Source organism: Cavia porcellus, unplaced genomic scaffold (genome assembly GCF_034190915.1).
Source record: "Cavia porcellus strain 051 isolate PalLab524CR breed Dunkin Hartley unplaced genomic scaffold, mCavPor4.1 scaffold_5, whole genome shotgun sequence".
In the NCBI taxonomy this organism is placed as follows: Eukaryota; Metazoa; Chordata; class Mammalia; order Rodentia; family Caviidae; genus Cavia; species Cavia porcellus.
In genome coordinates this window covers 84,596,281-84,619,148 of record NW_026947488.1, presented here as the reverse complement: position 1 = coordinate 84,619,148, position 22,868 = coordinate 84,596,281, and the positions used below count along the sequence as shown (strand labels likewise).

The window sequence follows — 22,868 nt, the reverse complement described above, 5'->3', positions numbered from 1 at the left end:
CAAACTGACAGCTACTGACAGAAAAAGAGCTCAACAGAAATGAGACAGAGAAGATTGGATGATAGGAACAGCTTTTTTTGGAGAAAATGACATCTTAATAGGTAATGCTGATTTAGTACCATCTTGTTTTGAAGTCTCATCTAGCTTTTGTTCTTCTGTCTCCAATGGTCTAAACAGGTTGTATCTTATTGGATTTTACTATGTACGATAGTATAAGAAAAAACCTTTTAAAGACAAGGAGATTATGCAGAGACCATTGTTCATTTTCTGTTAGTCGATTCTAAATACTCTATAATGCTGTCATTCTCTTAAATGGATTTACATTGTTTTGATATACTTAATGCTACAGTATATGAAGTTGTACTCAAGGACTTCAGGGAGGGAGTCAATATGGTAACTATTTTTGGGTCAGGATTGGCTGGTGGTGAAACACTATTCTGCTTAAATGGTTATGTTTTGATCTGCCCTGTTTCGCTGTTATGCCCTCTTTTTTTTCTCAATCTCCACTCCATTATTTACTTTTTTATTTTTATCCATTTAATTACAGGGAAAAATATAGCAGGATATAATATAGTAACCCACTTTGACTTTCTATTATCTCGATTTGAAGCCCTGTATTACTCTCACCATCTTGTTTTTGACTGAGGTTCCTATATTCTGTTTTGCTGGATAGTATCAGGTTCGAAAGTTTAGGCATCAGCTGAGAAGATAATGAGATTCATTATAACGCCCATTCTCGTTGACTTTTATCTACTTTTGAAGACCTACAATGTCTCCAATGTTTTGGTTTTGTCGGTTTTATTCTTTACGGTTTTGTTCAATTGTATTACAACTAATGATATAGGCAATTCTATTAGAAATAGCGGGAGGCATTAGGGTAACCATTGTTGATCACCTTGTATTATGTTTTTATATTATCTATTATGTCCACCCTTTTGACTTGACCGATTCTGTTCTGTTATGTCACATTTGGTTTTACTCTCTTCCAAAAAAGCAACAAGAACCGTGGGAGCAATGAAATCCAAAATGTGTAATAGTCACTGTACAAAAGAGAGGAAAAGAAAGTGCTCTAAACTATATAACTGCATGTATATTTAAAAGTATAAGATAGAAAATGATATCGCAGAGTTTTATTGGATCATTGAACAGAACTGTTTGCAGTATCATTGGTGGAATGTCCACTCTACAAGCTTTAATTTTGTGACTTGAACAATTATTTCTAAGAAGTGTTGGGAGCTCGACCGAGTGATATGAGGCCTGTGGTGAGGAGTGAAGCCTGAGCTAGATTGCCCCTCCCATCGACCGAGTGATATGAGGCCTGTGGTGAGGAGTGAAGCCTGAGCTAGATTACCCCTCCCATCGAGTATGCCAAGATGGCGCCCATTTCCTGCTCCCTAGCTAGTAAACAACACGCCCTGTAAGCTAGTCTGCCCAGCAACAGCTGACGCTGGCCAATCAGCTCGTCTTGCCTACTTTGATGTGATTGGTCGATGTGTCCATATATATGCTGACACCACCCCTGGGGAAAAAACACACACCAAGAAGAGGGACTGCTGAGAGAAGCACACAAGGAGCCGTAGGGAACGGACCAGAGGAGGCTTCCCTCAGGCGGGATCCGAGATCCCGGAACAGGGCGTACGGAGAGAGAAAATAAACCAGAGGCTATCCGCCGACTACTCGCGTCGTGTGTTTTTTCCTGCCGGCCGGGATCGACACCGCCAGTTGGTGGCCCGTACGGGGAACTGATCACCCCCGAGGCGAGGCGGACGACGCTCCAGTATTGCTCTGCAGGACAGGTGAGTAGGGGATAAACCTGGGCTCTGGGTGGCGCGCACCTACAGGGCTTTTTAGACTCCCCTCAAGCTCACGTGTATGTGGCAGGTTAGCCTCACACGGTGAGAACGGACTCCTCAGTGACAGGCATGGGCAACTTACCCACTAAGAGTTCCAAGTCACTGGTAAGAGCGGTGAAAGACCTGCTCAAGATTTCAGGTATATCAATGAGCTCCAAGACACTTACGGAGTTTCTCCAACAAGTAGATGAGGCGGCACCCTGGTTCCTGCCGACGGGGCACTTGTCCCTACCTTGCTGGGAGAAATTAGGTAAGGATTTAGAAAGAGCAGAAGAGGAGCGCCGACTCCCACTTTCGGTTCGGCCGCTCTGGGAGATGATTCATTCATGCCTCAAAGGGGAGAGGAATGGGGCTAAGGATAGCGCAGATGGGCTCTCTCAGGCCCGCCGAGCTTTTGAAGGGGCCCGTTCGGAGTCCTCCCGAGAGGGGTCCGTCGCAGGGAGCGTGCGGAGGCGCTCGCGAGAGCGAGGCAAGAGAGAGGTACCCCCTGCCTCGGATTCCTCGGGCTCAGATACCTCGGAAGGCGAGGACAATGAGGCAAGTGACCCCCCTAATCCCTTTGCAGCTTTACGTAGAGACCTAGTCAAGATGCAGACAGACCTAGAGAAGGGAAGGAAACTCCTGAGCACTCCCCAACGGAAAGCCGTAGAGCCTTCCGCGCCACCCTGGGAGGTCCCAAACACCGGTTCCTGTGGTGAGATGGCGGCCTGGGGCCATCCTCCGTCACCCCCCCATGGAGGGAGTGGCCTGGACCGTTGTCACATGTAGGGCCACCATCTTGTCTGCCTGGCGACCCGCCATCTTGTGCCCCAAAGACTGGTCGGCCATGTTACAAAGAGATACAATTTTGTGATAGGGAGGGACAGACATCTCATGGGGAGGCACCACCCTGTGAAAAAATGCCAAGGTCCCAGGGAAGGTATTTTCGTAGATGGACATTTAGAATGGAACAGATTCCTCAAGGGGCGAATGAGTATGAACAATGTGGGCTTTATCCGGTGCTCCTAGCGCAAGGCCAAGGACCCAATTACTGGGAACCACTGGAGATCAAGCAAATTAAGGAGCTTAAAAATGCGGTTGCCACATTTGGCCCTACTGCTCCTTACACTATAACTATGTTGGAGAATTTGTCTGCCGGTGGCTTTCTGACGCCCAGTGATTGGACCCAACTGGCTAAAGCCTGCCTGGCCCCCGGGGCTTTTCTGGATTGGCGCGCCTGGTATACTGAGTTTGCCGCCGAACAGGCTGAAAAAAATGCGGCTAGGGGCCATAGGGGGCAAAATGAGGATATGCTTATGGGTAAGGGTCAGTACGCTCAAGATCAAACTAGATTCCCTCCAAATGTGTATGAACAGATACATAACATAGGCATCCGCGCCTGGAAGCAGGTAAACAACACAGGGGTGGCCTCACAATGCCTCTCTAAAATTGTTCAGGGCAACACAGAACCTTTTGTGGATTTTGTGGCCAGAATGCAGGAGGCAGCTGACAGACTCTTTTCAGATCCGAGTGCTGCTGCTCCTCTTATTAAACAGTTAATCTTCGAACAGTGCACCAAGGACTGCAGGGCAGCCATAGCACCCCATAAAGGTAAAAACATAGAGGCTTGGATTAAAATTTGTAGAGAAATAGGGGGGCCATTATCCAACTCAGGCGTGGCTGCCCTTTTAGCCGCCGCCTTACAACAGACAGGGCCTCAGAAGACCAATCACCCTGGTAAGCCCAGGGGATGTTTCCAGTGTGGGGATCCCAGCCATATAAGGAAAAACTGCCCCAAGACCGGACAGGGGGAGTTTATATCCAAGAGACAGGAATCAGACAGACGAACGGGAACCTGCGAAAGGTGCGGTAAAGGTTCTCACAAAGCAAAAGATTGCAGATCTATTTTTGATGCCCAGGGGAACCGTATTAGTGGCAGGGAGACTACGGAGCCAAAAAACGGCCAGAGGGGGCCCTCCTTACGGACGGGCCCCCACTCCCTAGACAGGACAACACAAGATGGCACCCCCCCACAGGGGCCACCCCCGGGCCAGCAGGCGTGGACCTCTGTGTCGCCTCCAGACTCCTATTAACACCCGATATGGGCGTTCAGGTGGTTGAAACCACCTCCAAAGGACCACTACCCGACAAGCTAGTTGGTTTAGTGATTGGACAGTCCTCCACAGCCCTCCGGGGCCTTACCGTGATCCCTGGAGTTGTAGACCCAGATTATTTAGGAAACATCAAAATCATGGTACAATCTCATATAGGGACCATAGTAATTGATGAAGGGGATAAGATAGCACAACTTTTACTGTTCCCCAGTCTCCATGAGAGACCCCGGTCCGGTCAACGGGTTAGAGGGGGTCAGGGACTTGGCTCCTCTAAGGAAATTTTTGAAGGACTTCATATGACTCTTGATAAAAGGCCCATGCTATCGCTCAGGATTAACGGAAAAAAGATAACAGGACTCCTAGATACAGGGGCAGACCGTTCCATCGTCTCCAAGAAAGACTGGCCTCCTAGTTGGCCTACCAACACAGCTGACAACACACTCCAAGGATTGGGGATAGTGGCTGCCCCCCAGGTTAGTGCCGTGACCCTGCCTTGGGGTGATGAGGAAGGTCACCGAGGACATTTTCAACCTTTTGTTTTGCAGCTGCCAGTATCCTTGTGGGGAAGAGACGTTCTCACCCAGATGGATGTCACTCTTACATCCACCTGCTCTCCCCAAGCCAAAGGGATACTCAAAAATCAGGGATATGTCCCCGGCAAGGGCCTGGGCGCAGCCCTGCAGGGCCGGACATCCCCCGTACCTGTAGAAAAAAGGGAAGGTAGACACGGGTTGGGTTTTTCCTAGGGGTCACTGAGAAACTTCTCCTGCCCGCTCCAATTAAGATTACCTGGAAATCTCAAAATCCAGTTTGGGTGCCTCAGTGGCCCTTACCCAAGGAGAAGCTTTTAGCATTAACTGAGATAGTCAAAACCCAGTTTCAGGCGGGACACGTAAAGCCGTCAACCTCCCCTTGGAATACCCCTGTCTTTGTTATCAGGAAGAAATCAGGCAAGTGGAGGCTGCTCCATGATCTGAGGGCTGTCAACTCACAGATGCAGCCCCTGGGGGCGATCCAGAGGGGACTACCAGCCCTCTCAGCCATCCCTCGGTCCTGGTCAGTCTATGCCATAGATCTTAGAGACTGTTTTTTCTCAATCCCCCTGCATCCAGAGGACACCCACAGATTCGCCTTTACCCTACCCACCATTAACCAAGAGAGTCCTGATCAGAGGTACGAGTGGGTTACATTACCCCAGGGTATGGCCAACAGTCCCACCATGTGTCAGATGTATCTTGATTTTCTACTGGCCCCCTTGCGTGAAGCCTTCCCCAGAATTAGATGTATTCATTACATGGATGATTTGCTAATCAGTGCAAAAGATGTGACTGAGTTGGAGGATATGCTTGGCCAATTGGTCAGGGCCCTGAGAAAGGCAAATTTACATATTGCCCCTGACAAGATTCAGGGAGGAGACATAGTGACCTACCTGGGCACCAAAGTCTCCCCCACATCGATTTCCCCACAAAAGGTAACCATCAGAACAGATAGCCTAAGGACCTTGAATGACATACAAAAGCTACTGGGAGATATAAACTGGATCAGACCTTATTTACACATCCCTAACTCGGACTTAAAGCCCCTGTTCGACCTCCTGAAAGGAGACCCGGATATTGCCTCCCCCAGGGAGTTCACCCCGGAAGCCAGAGTTGCTCTGAGAAAGATAGAGGAAGCCCTAAGTACAGCTGCATTGCGGAGAATTGACTCAGAACAGCCTTTTGAGGTCTGCTTGTTGCAGACCGTTTCTCAACCTACGGCAGTGATTTGGCAAAAGGGACCACTTTTGTGGGTGCACCCTAAGGTCTCACCTGCCAAGATTATCGAACATTATCCGGAAACGGTCGCTTCCCTGGCCTTGGAGGCACATGGCAGGGCTATCCAACATTTTGGCTCTGCACCCCATGCTATTCGGGTACCTTATACCGCTTCTCAAATAAAAATCCTGACTGCTTGTATAGATACGTGGGCCATCCTGAGATGTGTTTTTCTTGGGGAGATAGACAACCAGTTCCCCAGGGACCCCATACTACAGTTTGTTACTCAACATCCGGTGATATTTCCAAAAATCACCGCGTCCACACCACTTACTCCTGCAACAACGATCTATACGGACGGGTCAAAAACCGGGATAGGGGCCTATGTGGTCTCAGGTATGCCTCCGATCAGCATACAATTTGAACCAGATCAACCACAGGTGGTAGAGTTACAAATTGTACAAACCGTCCTCGAGAAGTTCCCAGGGGCCCTTAATATTGTTTCTGATTCAAAATACGTTGTTAATGCCATGCAGGTCCTTGAGACTGCGGGCCCGATTAAGCCAACCTCCAAAGTGACTAATTTGTTTTTGTCTATCCAGACTCTGCTGATAAATAGACACAACAAAATATACATCACTCACATAAGAGCACATACGCGCCTGCCAGGGCCCATGGTACAGGGCAATGCGGCAGCTGACGTGGCCACTCGCCCGTTGTGGATACTCAATATGTTATCTTCAATAGAACAAGCCCGTCTGTTTCATGACAGATTTCATGTCAACGCCAGGACGTTAGCCAACCAGTACCACATTTCCAGGGCTGACGCGCGGGACATCGTACGGTTATGCGGCTCTTGCGCCACATACACACCCGTCGTATCAACGGGAGTTAACCCCAGGGGATTGATTCCTGGCGACACTTGGCAAATGGATGTCACACATATGATAGAATTCGGATCTCTTAAATATGTTCATGTCTCTACGGACACCTGCTCTCATATTATATTTGCGACTGCTGAAACTGGCGAAAAGGTGTCTCATGTAATCAATCATTGCCTGACAGCTTGGGCCGCATGGGACAAACCAAAAATATTAAAAACTGATAATGGACCAGCTTATACAAGCAGAGCCTTTAATGAGTTCTGTGAAAAAATGGGGGTACAGTTAAAACATGGCATCCCATACAATCCCCAAGGTCAAGGAATTATTGAAAGGGCTCATAGGAGCCTTAAAGATATTCTACAAAAACAAAAAGGGGGAATAAGTCAGGGCCTGCCCCCAAAGGCACGGCTCTCCATGGCACTGTTCACATACAATTTTCTGAACCTGAATAACAACAATCACTCCCCGGCCATGGAACATTGTAATCCATCTCCTGGCAATAGGGGATGGGTGAAATGGAAAGATGTCCTGACGGGACAATGGATGGGCCCGGATCCAGTAGTTAGCTGGAACCGAGGTGCGGTTTGTGTTTTCCCGCAGGAACCAGGACGAGAACCATTGTGGGTCCCAGAACGGCTGACGCGCGTGGCGAATCCAACGAAACATAATGCAGGAGACACTCCAAAACTCAACGGCAGCGGACAGCCTAATCAAGATCGGTCCGACCAGGATATTGCTGCTCGACCGAGGAATACCGTATGACTTATGGGACACAGTAATGATTATGCTCTCGATAGTAATTGGCTCTCTTTTAGGGTACGGTGCAGCCAGAGTGGCTAGGCCACGCTGCCTTCCGGCAGCCCCCTTCCTTCTGGTTTTGATGCTCACCACCACTACTGAAATAGGAGCAGACTTGGTGTGGGCAGCAATACATCATCCGCCAGCGCTAGCCGCTATCTCCACCACAGCCCCCTCTCTCCCAAAGTTGTATGCAAAAAACTGCTCCGCCAGATTGCCTTGCATACCAGATACACCGTTAACCATCAGACCCATACGTTTTGACCTTCCCATCACCAATGACGTGGTCATTTTTTCCACTAATAGTAACCCCTCGTGTCACCGGGGATCCTGCGTTAGCTTCCTGCCCCTCCTTGTAAAATGGTACAATACCTCCCTGACGGTGAGGTTGTCTGTCCCATCCCTGCATTCGCCTGGATGTTTTAAAGCTGGCACACTTAGCGGCGGAGTCATCACTTTTAACTCAACCTGCAAACCCCGAGCAGCCATGCACACCCGTCCCGATTTCCCCACATGCCCATACCGTGTGTCCCCAAGCCGAAAAAGACAGATGGTGGACCTGTCACAACTTTCATGGCAGCCCTGTACTGTCGACGGCGTGGGAGTGACTCATCTAAACATGTCTTGGTGGTCCCGGTTCTCTCCTCCATCCGGTAGTAACAACATATTCGCGTTGACCTGGTGGGAGTCCTACCTGAGAGTGAACAACAAGTGGGCAATAAGCTTCCCCTTCCCCCTTAATGAAAATTGGTTGTGCCTCTCCACCGGAGCCTGCATGGACTTAAGACCCATGCTCGCTATTAACGCTTCTGCCTCTAATGGAACCACCAATGTCACCCTTAATTCTGAGGCTGCATGCGTAAAACCGCCCTACTTATGGGTATTCTCTGCTGACATCTCCTTTAAGTGCAGTAACCAACCATGCTTTACAGGGAACTGCTGGAATGGGTCTTTCCCGTATGCTATGTTGGCTCTTCGACCCCCACTGATGTGGGTTCCCTTTAACGAATCTGTTTGGGTTCATCCCGTCTATCAGCAGGACCAACTACCCATGCTCAGACGTAAGAGAGATTTTGGGATCACAGCGGCCCTGACAGCACTGTTCGTGACTCTGACTGCGACGGCTGTGACGGCTGCCGTTGCTCTGACCCAGTCTACGCTGATGGCTCAGGCCTTTACCAATCTTACAGACACCACCTCCCTGGCGCTGAGGGAGCAACAAGAAGTCAACCTACTCCAGCACAACGCCATAATGGCGTTACAGCAGCAGATCGACCTAATCGCTCAGGAAGTCCAGGGACTCTGGGAGGTGGCTAACAATTTATGTGACGCCAGATGGGCATTCACCCAGTTGTGCGTTACCCCCATCCAGGTCAACCGTTCGGCTTACAGGCAATTTCAGGATTATGTTCTCACCACCTATAATTCTTCCTTTTGGAACGCTAGCGTGCGCCTGGATATGACTATCCGGCAGCTAGATCAGATAGAGGTGCCTATACTTACAGCCTCCTTTTTTGATGATGTCCTAAGCCAGATAGGCTCCTTCTTCAAACCTTCGTCACTTCTTGCGTATGGGATCATTCTTGCTCTTGTGATTGTCACTCTCGTGACTCTTAGGTGCCTGCGGTCGATAAGGGCGACCCAAAAGACACATATGACATTGATGATGTTGCTGGCCCAGAGTCAAGGGGATTCCACACCTAGCGTTTTCTGGGCTCAGGCTAGAAAGGCACGGCTCCTTTAACCAGTACGTGGCTGCCCTCGCCATTATTCTTACGGATGTTCTAGTATTATTACGTACGTCTCCTTCCCCGTCGCGGCTGCGAACTTAGACTAGAAGGACCCCACGCTTAAGGCGTGTTCCCATTGATAATTAGAAAATAGTAATTAGTGATTGTAGTGAACGGGGATTATGGTTGGTAATTAGTGATTACGCGGTTCCTCAAATGTCACTCGGCTGACCCCTCCGTGTCTCCCCCAAGATATAAGCTTTAAGAGTTGAGTGGGCAAGCCAACGACGGGTAAGACGGGAGAAGTTCTCCTGATCAACCTAAGACAGGCTCTACTCCGAGGGTCCTCTAGGGAGTAAGAGTTATGGCATTGAGATGCGAGACCAAGGGTACTGCAGTGCCATCCGCCTCGAGGGTTGAGGGGAAGGCAGGAATGAATGTCTATATGCATCCAGGTTCGGTTCACAAAAGCCTGGCCCTGCGAAAAAATGAACCACTCACCTTGAGCATGGTCCTGGCGCAAGGATATGTACGAGACAAGGTGATGCACAGCAGGGTATAGACCTCTACATTCTCTCATGCCTCGGCCTGCGAAATAGGCCCACTCCCAGACACCTCACATGGACCCACAGACCACACTATCTTAATAAATAAAGAAGGGGGAGATGTTGGGAGCTCGACCGAGTGATATGAGGCCTGTGGTGAGGAGTGAAGCCTGAGCTAGATTGCCCCTCCCATCGACCGAGTGATATGAGGCCTGTGGTGAGGAGTGAAGCCTGAGCTAGATTACCCCTCCCATCGAGTATGCCAAGATGGCGCCCATTTCCTGCTCCCTAGCTAGTAAACAACACGCCCTGTAAGCTAGTCTGCCCAGCAACAGCTGACGCTGGCCAATCAGCTCGTCTTGCCTACTTTGATGTGATTGGTCGATGTGTCCATATATATGCTGACACCACCCCTGGGGAAAAAACACACACCAAGAAGAGGGACTGCTGAGAGAAGCACACAAGGAGCCGTAGGGAACGGACCAGAGGAGGCTTCCCTCAGGCGGGATCCGAGATCCCGGAACAGGGCGTACGGAGAGAGAAAATAAACCAGAGGCTATCCGCCGACTACTCGCGTCGTGTGTTTTTTCCTGCCGGCCGGGATCGACACCGACAAAGAAGGCAATATGTAATCCATTAACTAGTGATTTCCTACTGTGCATTTTTTTATTCTGTAAATCTGTATAACTTGTACCCCTTCACTGTTTTTTTTTTCTTTCTTTTCTTTTCTCCTTAAATAAAAATTAAAAAAAAAAAAGAGCCACAGTAGGAATTCTGATTTAGATGTGGACATTATGAATTGTCACTGTGACTTCAGAGGTCAACTTCTCAGATACAAAGCCTTCGAGAGGCTGGGTCTATGTGATAATAACCAGATGATAGTGAACAGATCTAGCTACCAGTTTTGCTTTCAATTACCTTCTTTTTTGCCTGAGAGAGCTCTGAGTTTTCTTCAGGTATGGATTGGGGGATAAAAACAAGATGTCTATGAACCTAGGACCTGACATCAATTAACACATTGTGCAACAGAAAGATGCAGATTTATAACATCTTCCTCCCTCGAAAGCTTTTGTTTGCACAACTGGTTAGAGATGAGATACAGCAGCTCCAATATATTTTGAAAGTTTGAAACAATCTAGTAACAAAAACTAGTAACATCCCAGGAGTCAAAAATCTGTTTGTGCTGTACTTCCAGGAAAAGATCCTTGAAGATCAACTACACAGCCTCATGAGTAAATTATTTTTATTCTCCATATACTTCTACATGCTACCTTATTATGGCTAGAACTGATTGTCTGAAGCTCCATACCTGAGCAAGTAGTCAGTTCTATGCAGTGAGTAAACTGATACCTAGAAAATACTTTGACTTTCCACAGTGAGATTGACTTTCCACAGTGCCTGGGCTGCTCCTCTCAGTGCTCCAAATTAGGTAGTAAGAATTTAAATGCATAGGGCTGCTATAAGCAATTCTTTTCAGCCTAGAAGATTTTTTTCACCTAATAAATGCCTTTGTATTTGAGCAGTTTTCACTGTTATTAGGGATGACTCCTACTTTCCAAAGGGATCAGTAATTCTATCCTCATAGACTCGTTGTCATTCCCAGTCATTGCCAGGGCCCATCCTACCTGCTGGCTGCACACTGCAACTACTCACAGGTCCTGGTAAGGACCAGGCACAGATGTAGTGCCTGATCAGTCTCCTTACGGAGAACAGATATTATGATCACTTCTCTCACTCTGCTCTTTGTGATTCATGCACTCTTTTCTCTATCTATAAGTTACAAATCAGTATGAATTTACCTAGGAAGCAGGCCTGTTAATAATACGCTATTCAAAAAGATGTTTAAATAATACAGGATAAGAAAGGATAAAATTACAGGAGTAATTTCGCATTATTGAGTCAGAAGTGAAAAAAATTACCCCAGTATAAATGACCTACCGTCTCAAAGAGTGGTATCTTTCTTTCATTATGTGAAAACCAATCACTTCCTGAAGTTAAGTCACAGAGCATCTCAAATGACTACCAAAACTGATGACTGAAATAGCCAACTAACAGCCCATCTGAACAAAGCAGGAGATCCTTGGTAGCCTTTCCTTCCTCTTATTTCTTCCAAAGTTTATAGGACATAGGTCTGTAGCTACAACAAATTGTACATAAGTGAAAACAGAAAGTTGATATAGTCTTTGACTGGAGAGAACCTATGAAATCCAGGTATGGCCAAGAAGAAAGCACAAGAAGAAAACAATCCAGCTATTCTGTTCTTTGATGATTAAGGAACAAAATCAGACACTGGGCTCTTCAGTGCCAGACTATAGTTGTCCAGCTGGTCTTGAATGGAACCCAGAAGGGTCACTGGTGTGTACAAGCATAGGGCTATTTGTGCTAGCACAGGTGATTGGATTTCAGAATCATGCAATCCACTCTCCAATATATAGCTAATGGTTCATTAATTGGTAAAACCCTAGCAATCAAGATTTCTTTTTGGTTCAGAGGCACTAAGGAATTAAGAAAGAATAAAGTGAACATTGAAGCATTCAGCCATTTCTGGAGTTTCAACTTTGGGATACTACACTAGAGCTAGTCTGTGAAGGGAAATCCAAATTCATAAAATTAACCAGATATCAACCCTAAAAATTATTACAATGTCACAACAACATTTTCAGTGGAAAACATGTACTCTTCTAAATTCTTAAAAAGTGTACTCTTCTCAGTAAGCATTTTCAATATGTACTAACATTAGAGCCTTGAATGCAGAAATATAGGTAGTCAGGTTCGTAAACATGATGCACTAGCTTAGAGGTGGTATCTGTCTCAGAATCATTACTTGCTTGCAGCATGGAAAGGCTTACAATGGGAGAAAGTTCATCCAAGAATATGAAACACAAATCTTTGATAAGTTGGAAGAATGACAAATGTCCATTCATTCAGGAGATAAAAAGTTCCAATGCTTTTTCAAAGCCCCATTACCAAACACTGGGTGCCAAAGAAAGAAAATAAAGTGGTAAGTCATATTCAGTCAAACAGTGTGCTCTGTTAAGGGTTCTTAAACTGTCTTACATAATAATCAATTGGTTCCTGGCTGAGGGGATGCCATGGTTTAAGTCAGTGGCCCCCAAGCCTCCTGCAATTATGCATTTGTGATTGGTTCATTGTCTAGCACTCAGATTGGTGGTGTGAGTGCTACACCGCCTAGGGGTGGAACCGGGATGTGATGTAATGGCTGGAAGAAGGCTTGTCTCTCTCTCTTGCAGTTGGCACCTTGCTGTTTGCAGCCGCCATGAACTGCAGCCCCATGATGCCACCCTGCTTTGGAGCCAACTGAGTATGGATTGAATCCTCCAAGAAGTGTAAGAAATAAATCTTTCCTTCCTCGACTTTGGGCATCAGGTATTTTTGTCTTAGAAATGAGTAAAAAGTAACTAAGACAGGGGAGAAGTTGAACTTGGGGGGTAGAAATTAGGTGGCCCCAGGTATGCACAGCAGGTCTTCTGTAGGCAGAAGCTGAGCAGTGATCATGCCAAGCTGACCAGCTTCCAGTAAAGATCTGACCCAGAAATGTTAGTTTTTTTACAAAGTTTGGTGTTTTGGTCATTTGTGTCTTTCTTGTGAAGATCAAGTAAAACTACATATAAGATGATGGAATATTGCTTCCTTTTTATATAAACAATTAGTGAGTTACAAGCATCTAAGTGATTTTGAATCCTCTAGAAAGCATTTACTTATTATTTAACAGAGCCCTTTTGCTTTTCAGCATCTTTTGAAGCAATATTTATAATTTTGTGTACCACATGACAATATCACTGACATCTCTCTTTTGGTTGACTAGTAATAAGTCAGTTGATACCTGGGACAAGTTGAGGGAACAATCAATATCATTTCTTGAAATCACATTAGGCTATTTTGAAGAAGTTTCAATCCAAAGCACATAAGTGCTTCTTCAATGTTTCTGGAAGATGGCACATTTTTAGGTGTAAGATCAGGTCTAAATTTTCTCTAAGCTTTCTCTTTAATGTCTGACTTCCAAATTTTTTCATCAATGATCCCTGCCTATATTTCAATCTTATTTCTCAAGTAGCACAAACTCACCCTAGATTTAAATGTGGCACACTGCTGACAGTTCCACACCCAGAATAGCTACTACATTTTCTGCACAGTATGTGCTCGCTCTGAAGTAAACTTGTGTCCTGCCCATCCTTGATTCAGCCCAGACATCCCCCCCAATACAGGCTCTTTTGATCCTCAGTAGGCCCATCTAGGTATCTTGCCTGGATGCTGCCCGAGCAGCACACATTTACATGGCTGTCATCTGCCAGTGTTAGCTTACTTACTGTCTGTCCAAAACATGAGCTCTCTGGACACTTAGTCTCCCTTCCATTCCAGGTTGCCAGTGGAAATATGAAAGCAGCTATGTATGTATTCTGAAATTTTTCAGGAGCAATATTATAAAAGGTAAATAGAAAGAAGTAAAATTAATTTTAATAACATGTATAAATCTCAATGCAATGAATAATGAATAATCTAAAAATATTACTCGATCAAGATGTAACTGATATAAAAAACTTACAGTTTATAACAAAAAATTCTACTTTCTTTTTCTTGAAAGGATGCTAATCCTTCAAAATCTGGTGTGTATTTTACACACAGAACATATGTCATCTTAGACTATTCACAATGGAGAGCACAATAGACATATGTGCCAGTAGCCTCCAGATTGGACTGCACATTTGTATTTCATTAGTTTGCAGTTCTAGTGCTGTATTGAAACCAAATAGTTAATTAATGTTGCATAAATGAGACTAAGACATAAGCAATATTTAGTATTTCATCTTTAATGCAATATGGTTAAAGTTTCCCTGCAAGGTAATGTTAGATAATTGTGAAATTAAATCTTTTACTCTGGATTTTTCATAATTCTTTGGTGCATAGATTTAACCATGTTTCATCATCAAATAACAGTATGACTAGTAATCTTACTGGCCTGAGCCTGCATCTTTGAGATTTTGAAAGAAAAAAGATTTTCTTATAACTAATGTACTTTTCAGGGTCCATAGTTTGCCATGAGGTACAGAGATATGTATATTTCAATCCTAATTTGCTTGCTTTCTTTTTCTTTTTAAAGTGTCTTTTTATGTAGTCATCACTGTCCTCACCCTCTTTATCCTTTCTACTTTCTCTGTTTGCTCTTTTTTCAACTTCTGTATCCCCAACATGCAGAACTCTGGGCAAGAATACAAAAGGAGCCCCCATATACAGTTCCATCTTAAATATTTAAAGGTATAAATCACAGTAACTATTAAATAAGACAAATTATTCTTCTCCCATTGATAAAGATACATTCAAAATATCAGAAATCTAAAATATATGTAAAGTAAGTGTTTTAGTATGTTATTTTAGTAAGTTAATATTCAAAAGAATAATACATTTAAAAATAGTTTGGTGGGAATGTAAACTAGCAAAGAAACTGTATATGGAATCTTTAAAAAACTGAAAAAAATTATCATATTATCCAGTAATCTTGTTATTGAATCTTTACCCAAAAGATTTGAAATCAAAGAGATGTCTACCATATTCACTGCACTATTATTCACAATAATGAAGCCATGAGATTATCCCATGTGTCTGTTGATGGAGAAATGGATAGAGAAAATCTGATGTATACACAGGGTGGAAAACTATTCAGATTTAAAATTTGTGACAACATTTATGGTATTGGAGAATATTATGTTATGTGAAATAAGCCAGACTCACAAAGTTAATTACCTCATATTCTCACATGCAGAACCTAAAACTAACTCAAAAAGTGGAGAACAGGACAGTAGTTACCAGAGGCTTTTTTTTTTAAGTTACATTGCCATAATATTTAAGAAATAAGATACTATGAATGTCAAAATCTTTAAGAAAATAAATTTCAAATGTCTTCTGATATATATATATATATATATAGTGATGGGAATATTAATTAGCTTGATTTAATTATTCTATATTGTAGTCATCAGTAAGAATAACACTTAGGTCATACAAATATGTACAATTATAATTTCTTAAATTACTGTTAAAAGTGAAAACTTAAAAAGAGGTTAGAGAAGATATTTAGAGAGTTGCAGTAAGTTTGGTTTTAGTACAAAAGAATCCAAATAAGTGCATATCTTTAAATTTCATTAGATTTCAAACTATCTTGTTTCTGTGGCCTATACAGCACATCCATATACACTGCTTTAATTTTCAGGAACATGAAATACAACCTTTTCAAAATATTTTAAAAATTTAAAGATGAAATTAATAAATATACAATTGACAAATTATTTATAATATAATGTAAAACAAAAGTGATATAATAATGAATAATAATGCAATAATAAATGACATATTTACAATGCATTATTTTCTTTCAGATATATCATGCTATTATAACCAAGCTTTTCATATTATTTGTGTCCTATACTAAAATGAGCTAAAGCAGGATTAATAAAATTTCTATAAAAGGTAAATAGTGAATGCGTCTGTGGCCACTGCTCGACTCTTTTGTAATGTGGGACAATCAAAAGCCTCATGTGAACAAATGAATATGGCTGTGTTGTAGTAAAGCTTTATTTATAGACATTAAAATAAGAATTTTGTGTGAGTTTTATGCCACAAACAATATTGCTCTTTTGATTTTTACCCCAAACTATTTAACAATATTTTTAAAAATCTTCAATTTTTTCAGGCAGCATAAAAACAGATGAGAGACCATAACTGGCCTTCAGATCATAATTTGTTTACCCCTAACCTAAGTTTTTGAAGAACAAAATGCAATTGACTTTAGAGTATGCAGAGTTTAAGATATTATATAGATGCAAGTTAAAGTAAACATAAAAATGATTTTTATGTTAAAATATTTTAAATTTTAAAATATTCAAAATGGCCTACCTAAACAAAAGGCAAAACATAAACTTCACTCAACAAATATAAAAAGCTAAATCAAATTTTAAAAAATATTTCATAAATGATCAACTTCCATTTTAGCTTCCATAATTCTAAACCCTTTATGAGTCCCAGTGCCAAACATGGACCATTTGCAGTTTTAATTTGAAAGTGAAGGTCTTTTTTAAAACCCCTTCTGTTCAACTTCCAACTCTAATTAACAATTTGTGCACTTGAGAAATATAGCATGGCCTATTTTAAGACTAATTTTTTCAGAGTGTCCTATTTAATTTGTATTCAGCCTGAGAAATTAGATATAACAGGTTTTAATTACTGAAAAACCTGCTTAAAATGCTTAGGTATGCTAAAGATTTCATATATTCTTTGATCAGTCTGAGTACATCAATTTTGATAATCTATTATGATAAAATTTGAATATGTTGTCTTTGGCTATAAAGCTCCATCATGGAATATATTGTGGATATTAATGAGAAAAGAAAAATTAATGCAAATAAGTAATGGTATATTCTATTGTTGAATTTATTTATAAAACACTTCCATATACCTTGTTTTATTTCAGTTCTTAAAACTGTAATATAGGAAATTCCTCTATATATGAATTTTATCTCTGCTTAGTACTTTGTCTCACTCAATGACAAAATCCTAGATAACTGAGCTAGAACATCCCTTTCTCTGTGAAGCCTTTCCCCTCTCTCCTGCAGAAGAGTTAGAAGCTCTAACTTCCATACAACAAACACCTTGTGTTTATCCATCTTATCCAACTTACCACTTGACTTGGTAAATGTTGGCTCATTTGCAGATTGTGAAATCCCTAACCTTCAGGAGCAAAGTCACAATCACCTCTGGATCTTCAGTAGCAATCATAATGTGCAAGATACATGTGCTCAAGAAATATAAATCATCCATTCAAAAAATAGTTTTAAGTTGTTTTGTTTTGCTTTGTTTCAGGTGTAGGTTAGATACTAGGAATGCAATTGTGAATCAAAAAAAATTCATGCCCTTGTAGACCTTTCATCCTATGACAAAAACTCCCCCCAAACAGAACAAAAACAAAAACAAACAAACAAAAAACCTAGTGAATTAAGACTACCCACAGAACCACTATGAAATATAGAGACATATAAGAAGAGAAAGATTATGAGATTTCTCCTATGTGTTAATAAAGAGTGAAATAGGGGCTGGGGATTTAGCTCAGCAGCATAAGCGCCTGCCTTGCAAGCGCGTGGTCGTGAGTTCGATCCCTGGTACCGATAAAAAAAAAAAAAAAAAAAAAAAAAAAAAAAAAAAAAAACTACAAACCAATAAAGAGTGAAATATCCCACCATTTGCCATTTTCAAGTTAGAGAACCTAGAACTTAGTTGTGTAATTTAGAATAAGTCTGGAGCTTCAAAGCTCAAGAATGACAAGTTCCAGGAGCAAATGGATATTCCAGTTCAAGAAAAGAGAGAACTCTCCAATCTTCTGTTTTTTTCTTCTACCTGGACCTCCATGGATTGGTTGATCCTCATTCACACTGGTAAGGTGAGACTGTTTTTATTCAGTCTTCATTCAGGTATTTTCTGGGAGAAACACTTCCATAAAAATACCCAGGAATAAAATTTTAGCAGCTAACTGGATATCCTTAGGAAAGTCAAGTTGACACAAAACTATCACAGCCAGTAAGAGGAGCAGCATGTTTAATGATTGCAAGCAACAGAAAAGTTAAGCAAGAAATGTTGAGCTAGGGTCATGTCACTTCATTGAGAATGTGACAAGTAAACAAACAGGGAAGGATGCAAGTGTGCCACATTCATGGGTAACTAGGGAAAGAAGGAAGAGATGCTCATGCTCTTTTGGAGACCAAGGTTTCAGGGACAGAGTGAGCAAAAGAGGGAGCAAGAAGAGAAATGTGGAGCCAGACCTACTGCCAAAAATGCCATTTTATTTTACTGTAGTAAAATAAAGTTGTTCATTTAGTCTTTTGAGGCAGGGTCTCGGTATGCAGGTCAAGCTGGCCTTAAACTCACTTTATAGCCCAGGCTGATTTTGCACTCGCAGCAATCGTCCTGCCCCAGACTCCCATGTGCTGGGATTACATGCCAGGAGTGAGCCACCATGCGTGGCCAAAGGCTATCTGAAATGCTGTCTTTAACCTGCACTCAAAGTTACCAGAGGGTTTTGGGCAGAGTAGTGGCATATTCAACTTAGGCTTTAACAAGATTATACTCATTAAAAGAATAAATGCATGGAGGACTTGGCATGTTAACAAGAAACATTTTCCTAAAATCACTTGGGAAATATAGGGAATATCGTATAAATCTGAGACTTTTTCTGGTGTTGCTGAGTCAGAAATAGTTATCAAGAATGTGAACACAGAATGATTTAGTTTCCTTGTAAATTGTTCACTGATTATGTCTAGGGCCAGTTATCTTTAAATAAAAGTTATAAGAAATTAATCAATACTGGTATTTTAAGTGAATAATTGCAACATTCTGCATATTCCATACATTTTTTTTCTTTTTCTTTTTTTTTTTTTTTTTTTGTCTTTTTCATTTTTATCGGTACCAGGGATCGAACTCATGACTGCACACTTGCAAGGCAGGCGCTTATGCCGCTGAGCTAAATTCCCAGCCTCACATATTCCATACATTTAAAATGTGTATATGTTTATTAGTGTTCAGACAAGACATTTAGAGGCAATGCTCAATTGTTCACTTTCCATTTGGTTGCCCTTGAATTATTTATATATGGGAGAGTTTTCTTCAATTTTATTTATATTTGTGGCAACGGTCACTTGGGAGTAGTTGTTCATGAATTTGAAAGCTGTATGGCATTCATTTATTTTAAAAAATGTATCTTTGCATATAAGTAATATCAAATTTTATTTTATTTTATTTTATTTTTGATCTCTAAATTGAAATTTCTTTGTTGCAGACGATCAATCTGATGTTAAAATTATATAGACATAAATTTGGTCACTTGTCTCACTGAAATACTAATTTCATGAAATGAGAAACAGTATCCACTTGTATAGTTGACAAACCATATAAAACAAAATAAGAAATTACTAGTATTATAATATTGTTAAATTGTCATTATTGAAATAGAATGTCTGAACACCACAGTTATATTATTTATCATTTCATTGGCAAAAGGATATAATGAGTGATGGTTAAATAAATAATTGAAATAAATAAATGCATTACCAGACCAGGAATTTGAAGAGAGGAAGAGCTGTGAATATTTAATAGGTTTCTGTTGAAGACAATGAATTAAAATAACTGCAAATTCACTGTAAATCATACAGTAAATTTTTGAAACCAGAGAAAACTGTTTTATTTCATAAGGAAAGAATGTAAAATCCTAGAAAAGTAAAGTTTTCAGTGGGCCAGAGACAGGCCAGGACCTATCCTCAGATGCCCTTGTACTCTTTTATTGTTTTTAGTATTTGTTCAATAGCATTAAATAACCTAGATGAAGTAGAATTTAATTAGCTACAAAATTGTAGTTGTGCTGAGTTAGCTATGTAAAGCTCAGAGTTTACAGTAGTCATATACATCATTTCATTCATTGATGATTCAATTTGATTAAACTCAGCAACTTATCTGTCACCTAGACATTGCTTCCAGACTTAATGACTCATGAACTGTCAGGTTTTACCTCTCAGGAGTTATCCTAGTAGTTAAAATTAAACATTACTTTGTAAAAGCTGAACCACATGGTTTTCCTACCCAAATGTCCCATCATACCTGCTAATCTAGGAATCGTCAGATATGTGGTTTGCATGGACTAACAAAACTTTGAAAGATAGTGTTTGTTGTTATTTCTTGTGGCAAAGTCTACTTCATATGATTTTTATTTCATTAAATAAGGATTTTTAAAAAAGTATTAGTTCCTAGTGTCATTAGTTTTCTCTGTGGTATTCACTGATTCTGTGACTGATTCCAAATTACATAGCTTATGAGTATTTAGAATTTAAGTCTTGGTCTTAGGCCTGTGCTGAGAATTGCAGTTTAGCTCTAAAAGAATCAACAAAATAGCTACTAAATTTAACATGAGCACATAATGAAATGGGAATAAATGTGGCAGAGGGGAGGAGAAATGAAAAGTGGCTAAGAGATGGGACTTGACTTGTTGAGAAGCATTCATTCGGTCAAAGAAGAAAATCCACGTCCTTATGAAAGCATTAAACTAGTAGCAAAGACTGTTCAGAAAAGTCAATAACCAGGAGTTTATGAAAAGTTGGTGACAGCAAGCATTAAGTTGGTACTTGAAGGAAAGTATTGTTTGGGTGCACATTGCACAGATGTTTGATTAGGAGAATTTGGAGGACTAAAGATAGGAACAAGGGGAAATGTTTGAGTAGTGATCAGAAAGACTCCTACTAAAGCCAGGAATTAGACAAGAACTATAACACTGGAACAGAAATAAAGAGAAATATGCAAGAAATGTAGTGAAAGGAGTAATGTACTATTTTATGAACAATTTAACACAGACGTTTAAGGCAACTGATCGCTCACTGATTCTAGGTTACTTAACATGGTTTTCAATGCCACAAATTTGGCAATTAATAATATACTGTCTTAGGAATTCTTTATATTGTTATTTGAATAGTTATCTCTTGCATTCTTTAACTTTTTAAATCTAATTATGTCTTATCTCTTCTGGTTGTTTTGAGGTAAGGGGGTAAATTGAGCTAATAAATGCAAAGTATTATCATCTGTTTGAGAGAAAAAAATCTCTGGTATGTGGATGAATTTTATATAGAATATCCAGTATAGCCTGGATGTCCCAATTCTATGCAGATTACACAAATGAAAGGTCTGATATTTTACTGGCAGAAAGAAGATAGTAAGATATAATAAGACAAGTCACCACTTACAACATACAGGTTGGAAGGTCTCATATGCAATTAAAATATCTGACAGAATAGGACTGACCATCAGAAAGAGTGCTCAGAATCTTCCCTTCATTATTTTTAAAAGATAACTTGAGATAATGCAAGCTGATAGAGAAAGAAGATATGGATATGGATGATAGAGAAAGAAAAAAATCAAATGCCAGCTTATGGGTGGGTTCTTGCTTTTATTAATTTTTCATAGGTTTCCACTGAAATGAACAAAACCAAAACAATGCAATAGGAAAAAGTTTAAATCCACAGATGTCACTGCTCAGTTGCTAGATATTTTTTAGAAGGACTTTTAATTCTGTTTTTGTTTGTTTGTTTGTTTGTTTTGTGGTACAGGGGATCGAACTCACGACCTCACACTGGCCAGACAGGTACTTATGCCGCTAAGCTAAATCCCCAGCCCCTTAATTCTGCATTTCAACTACGAATCTATTCTGGTTGATGGGTATTAAATTCTTTTAATGAAAGTATGGTGATAGTAGAAAATGGTATTTTAAAACATTCTTATCTGTTAAACAAATATCAACATTCCTATAAGCTTTTTGCACGATCAAGTATTTTTTGAAAGTTTCAGTTATATATAATATATAGGCAGACTTCTCTAGGTTACAGGATGTGATGAGAGCAGTAACAGGGAGATGATGTGACTCAGCTTTTATGTGATGATTCTAAACTTTAAATCCAGCAGGGACTGTAAACAGGCAGGTCCAGAGAGTCTGCACACGGTAAAGCCCGGAGAGATATGTCTAGACACAATTATTAGTGAAGAAATGCATTTGGAATGCTTCCTCTGTGCAACTATTTGTGCTGGCTACTATCATTAACTAATTTTTACAGATGAGGGAACTGAATGGTAATGAAATTAAGCAACTTGCCCAAGGGCAGAAACTAGAAAGCACTGACAGGAGGATTTACACCCCAATTTTCTTAAATTCTATGTTCATGTTCTTACTGCATAAGGCTGACTTTCATTGATGTTTAAGTAGTTGTAGAAAACACCAAAGATAGAATCAAGTTATAGCTCAGTGGCACAGCACCTGCTTGGCAAGTGCAAGGTCACGAGTTCAATTCCCAGTACCAAAAAAATAGGAAAGTCTTTTTAAAAAAAAAAACAGTGTAGAAAGACAAATTAAATATCAAGAGAGGGCAAAATTCAGGAGCAATAACAAGACACAATGCTAATTCAATCTGTTCAATCTAAGAAGCAGCTGAATCACAGGAGCTATTGCTTTTACCCACAGGAGGTAAAGCGCGGAGGGGGTTCACCATGGAGTTATTGGACCAGAAGCCATATTGGCAAACCGTACCACTCCATTCCAGTGGATGCCCCTAGAGCAGAAAAACTAGCCAAACAATTAGAAGTGGTGCACAGAAAAAGAAATGAAAGCAAACTGAACA

The 22,868-nt window shown here is 41.2% G+C and overlaps 2 protein-coding genes across 2 annotated transcripts in view; one reads left to right on the top strand and one right to left on the bottom strand.

Moving 5' to 3' along the window:
* Positions 1-22,868, bottom strand: part of Schip1 (schwannomin interacting protein 1) — a 761,845-nt gene that overhangs the window by 469,362 nt on the left and 269,615 nt on the right. The window lies entirely within an intron of this gene.
* Positions 1,733-10,224, top strand: LOC134476133 (uncharacterized). The gene is made up of 2 exons (XM_063249260.1): positions 1,733-1,796; positions 7,185-10,224. The coding sequence occupies exon 2, from the start codon at positions 7,252-7,254 to the stop codon at positions 9,124-9,126; it is 1,875 nt and encodes a 624-aa protein (XP_063105330.1). The 5' UTR covers positions 1,733-1,796; positions 7,185-7,251; the 3' UTR covers positions 9,127-10,224.